Source organism: Arachis stenosperma, chromosome 8 (genome assembly GCF_014773155.1).
Source record: "Arachis stenosperma cultivar V10309 chromosome 8, arast.V10309.gnm1.PFL2, whole genome shotgun sequence".
NCBI lineage: Eukaryota > Viridiplantae > Streptophyta > Magnoliopsida > Fabales > Fabaceae > Arachis > Arachis stenosperma.
In genome coordinates this window covers 20,297,348-20,301,837 of record NC_080384.1, presented here as the reverse complement: position 1 = coordinate 20,301,837, position 4,490 = coordinate 20,297,348, and the positions used below count along the sequence as shown (strand labels likewise).

General features: G+C 51.0%; 1 protein-coding gene across 1 annotated transcript; it reads right to left on the bottom strand.

Annotated features, from left to right (window-relative positions):
- Window positions 1–1,126: 1,126 nt before the first annotated feature.
- Window positions 1,127–2,940, bottom strand: LOC130945550 (uncharacterized). Its single transcript, XM_057874259.1, has 2 exons — window positions 2,587–2,940; window positions 1,127–1,864 (listed from the first exon to the last, which is right to left on the bottom strand). The coding sequence occupies exons 1-2, from the start codon at window positions 2,938–2,940 to the stop codon at window positions 1,127–1,129; spliced, it is 1,092 nt and encodes a 363-aa protein (XP_057730242.1).
- Between the last annotated feature and the right edge of the window lie 1,550 nt (window positions 2,941–4,490).

Below are 4,490 nucleotides of genomic sequence, written 5' to 3'. Positions count from 1 at the left end.
GAAGATGTCCAACAGTCCTGAGGGGGTTCTTATTGTCATGGAGAAGAACTTCGATGCCGGGAACTTTATAGATTCTCAACTGATTCCTGGTACTGAAGAGCATTTTCATGAGTCGTCCCTTGCCGAGCAAGCGAGGTGGATGTATCGTACCCTCTTGCGTGGCGCAGTGATAGCTCGGAAAGCCGAGTTCGAGCTGTCCGGGATGGAATCTCTTCGCCGAAGGTTGGAATCTGCTGGGAAGGCTAATAATGAGCTTAAACGCGAAGTTGAGACTTTCCGGGAGCAGCTGACCCAATCTAATGAGAAGCTTGACGCTGCCGAGAAGAAAGCTACTACTGCCGAGAAGAAGGTCGCTGCCGCTGAGAAGAAGTTGGAAGAGTCGGACGCTACGGTTTCACGTCATGTTGAGAGCGAAATGACTTTAGAGAGTCAGGTCGGCGCGACACAAGGACGGGTGGCCGCGATGGAGAAGGAGAAGCAAGCCGTGGAAGCTGAACTGGCAGCGTTAAAAACAAAGTACAAAGACGTCGTCAAGTAGGGGAAGGGTGCGATCCTGGCAACGGAGGAGGCCCTTAAAGCTCAGGTTAAAGTTGTTGCTCCTGACTTCGATACGTCAGCAATCGGTGTTTTCAAAGTGATCAAAGACGGCAAGATTATTGACGTTCCCAAAAAATGATTTCTTTCGACTTGTATGAAACTTTTGGTTGGCCGTTTTGGCTTTTGCGAACTATTGTTTTACCGGGTTGTTTGCCCGTGTTATTATAATCAACTCTTTTTTGTTCGTCTGGTTGTGTAGTCGTTTATATTCACCGTTATTGGTTTGCGGTTGTCATTCGCTTTACCGTATTGGTAATATTCCGGCTAAGTTGGTTGAGCCGGGTCGTGGCTTTTCGTGTAGCCGTTACGTATTGTAGTAATTGATGGGCTTCCAGGGTGATCGGTCCCGGGGCCGCGTGTTGTTGTTGAGTAGGGGGGTTTTCGCTTGCGTAGCGGAACAAAACAAAAGAGAGAAAAAAAATTTGCACAAGTATATTTTATTCGGAAATTGCGTAAAATGCCCTAACGAAAAGTACAATTCAGACGCGTTAAATACTTATCTCAGGTGGTCGGTATGTCGCCTCATGTGCTAGGAGTAAAACCTTCTCAGGTTGCTCGCATTCCACGTTCTTGGAATTTCTTTGCCATCGAGCCTTTCCAGCTTGAAAGCACCTTTACCCATCACTTCTTTGACTCTATAGGGGCCTTCCCAGTTTGTTGCCAGTTTGCCTTCTCCTGGGGTCGACAAGCCGATGTCGTTGCGCCTTAGGACGAGATCATTTGGTTCAAACTCCCTTTTGAGGACTTTGGCGTTGTAGCGTAGTGCCACTCTTTGTTTCAGCGCTATTTCCGTCAGATGGGCCATTTCTCTGGCTTCGTCTATCAGGTTCTTCTCCACGGCTTCCCCTACTCCTTTCAAGAGTAGTCGCGGGCTCGGTTCCCCGACCTCTACGGGTATTACTGCGTCTAACCCGTATGTTAGTCGATAGGGGGTCTCCTTGGTGGAGGACTGCTCGGTTGTTCGGTAAGACCAGAGGACCGAGGCGAGCTCGTCTGCCCAAGCGCCTTTTTTATTATCCAGTCGCTTCTTTAGCCCTAACAGGATAATCTTGTTCGCGGACTCCATCTGTCCGTTCGTTTGGGGGTGTTCTGCCAAGGAGAACTTCTGTCTTATACCCAGGCCTGTGAGGAACTCCGTGAACTTCTTGTCGGTAAACTGTGTGCCGTTGTCTGAGATAACGATCTCCGGGATCCCGAATCGCGTTATTACCTGCCTCCACATGAATTTTCTGCAATTGGACGAGGATATGCTGGCCAGCGGCTCGGCCTATATCCATTTGGTGTAGTAGTCAATGGCGACTATAAGGTACTTGACTTGTCCGGGGTCAACTGGGAAAGGTCCCAGAGGATCGACTCCCCACTGTGCGAATGGTCGGGAGGCCGTTAACAGGCTTAGCTCGGAGGCCGGTGCCCTGTGGAAATTGGCGTTCTCTTGACACTTGGTGCATTTCCTGACGAATTCTTTAGAGTCTGCCATCATTGATGGCCAATAGTACCCGGCCCGGACTAACTTTCTTGCTAAGGCTTTGCCCCCTATGTGATGTCCACAGCAGCCTTCATGGACTTCCCTGAGGACATAGTCCGTCTGGTCGGGGTGTAAGCATTTCAGTAGGGGCTGGTTGAGCCCTTTCTTGAATAGTTGTCCTTGAATGACCGCGTATTTGGCTGCTTCCCTTCTCAGTTTCGCGCATCCTTTTCGTCGTCGGGGAGTTTGCCATTTTCTAAGAAGCTGGTGATGGGGTCTAGCCATGAAGAACCCAGCCTTGATAGATGCAGGGTGACCACCGGCTCCCTCGTCATACCTTGGATGAGAGACCGGTTGCCTTCTCCCGGTTTAGTGCTGGCCAATTTTGATAGGAGATCTGCCCGTGTGTTCCTTTCTCTGGGCACGTGATGGATCGTGACCTCCTCAAACTTTTGGCTCAAATTTTTGACTTTTTCCAAGTACTTTTGTAATAATGAGTCTTTGGCTTGATAGCTCCCGTTTACCTGGGAGGTGACGACCTGCGAATCGCTGCATATTTCCAGCCTTGTTGCTCCGACTTCCGCTGCTAGGGTTAAGCCCCCTATGAGGGCTTTGTATTCTGCCTGGTTGTTCGAGACGGGAAATTCGAACCTGATTGACTGCTCGTATACGACTCCAACCGGGCTTTCCAGGATGATCCCGGCGCCCCCAGAGTTCTGGTGGGAGGCTCCGTCTACGTGGAGCTTCCACCGTGCGCTCGTTTCTTCAGTTGGATCTCCCGTTACTTCTACTAGAAAATCTGCCATTGCTTGCGCCTTGATTGCTTGCCGGGGCTCGTACCGTATGTCATATTGGGAAAGTTCGATGGACCAAGTCATCATCCTTCCCGCCAGGTCAGGTTTTTGGAGCACTTGTCGGATCCCTTGGTCCGTTCTCACGACTATCCGGTGACTTTGGAAGTATTGTTTTAACCTCCGTGAAGAGGTCAAGAGTGCTAGAGCTAGCTTTTCCAGTTTACTGTACCTTAATTCCGCCCCTTGTAAGGCTCTGCTCATGAAATAGACCGGTTGTTGAGCCCTCCCTTCTTCTCTTACCAGAACCCCGCCAGGGCCTCTCCTGTTATAGCGAGGTACAGGTACAGCGGCTCCCCAACCTTTGGTTTTCTGAGAACCAGGGGTGCCGCCAGGATTTCCTTGAAATGCCTAAAAGCTTCCTCACACGCGGGCGTCCATTCAAACGCTATCCCTTTCTTCATGAGGTTAAAGAAAGGCAGGGCCTTTGCTGCCGAGGCTCCGAGAAAACGGGATAGCAAGGTCAGTCGTCCTGCCAATCTCTGGACGTCCTTGATACAACCCGGGCTCTTCATCTGGAGGATCGCTTGGCATTTCTCCGGGTTAGCTTCTACCCCTCTTTGGGTTATCATGAATCCTAGGAACTTTCCAGCTTCCATAGCGAAGGCACATTTGAGGGGATTGAGTCTCATGCCGTGTTGTCGGAGAGAGGCGAATACATTTGCCAGGTCATTCAGCAGGTCATCAGGTCGCGTTGTCTTTGCGAGGATGTCGTCCACATAGACCTCTACAGTCTTGCCTATGAGGTCGTGGAATATCTTGTTCATCAGCCTCTGGTATGTTGCTCCTGCGTTTTTCAGCCCGAAGGGCATCACCTTATAACAGAAGGTTCCTTCCGGCATTATAAACGCCGTCTTATCCTCGTCGGGACGGTGCATCGGTATCTGGTTGTAGCCGGAGTAGGCGTCCATGAAGCTCAAATAGCGGTAGCCTGTCATAGCGTCGACGAATGCATCTATGTTGGGGAGGGAGAAACAATCTTTTGGGCATGCCTTGTTAAGGTCGGAGTAGTCTACGCACATTCTCCATTTGCCGCTGTGCTTTTTTACTAGAACTACATTCGAGAGCCATGTCGAGTAGTCTAGTTCTCGTTTGAAACCTGCTTCTAGGAGGTTGGCCGTCTGCCTGGCCACCTCCTCTGCCCTCTCCCACGACATCTTTCGTCTCCGCTGGGCTACCAGGCGTGCATCCGACATCACGGCCAGGCGGTGTGACATAATTTCGGGGTCTATGCCCGGCATGTCGGCCGGTGTCCAGGCAAACAGATCCCCATTGGCCCTGATCATTTCTACCAGGGGCTCCTTCAATTCATGTGGGAGGTTCCTGTTGACGAACGTGAACTTTTCCTCCGTGTCGCCGACCCTGAACTTTTCCAGGTCCCCTTCTGGTTCCAGTCTGGGCTTGTCGTCTACCCTGGCGTCCAGGTCAGCTAGGAACACCCCCGATGCTTCCTTAGATTTCTTCCTTAAGGACAAGCTGGCATTGTCGCAAACGACCGCCGTTTCCAGATCTCCCCTTATGGACCCTACGGACCCATCGTCGGTAACAAACTTCATGACCAGAAGCTTCGTGTTGAT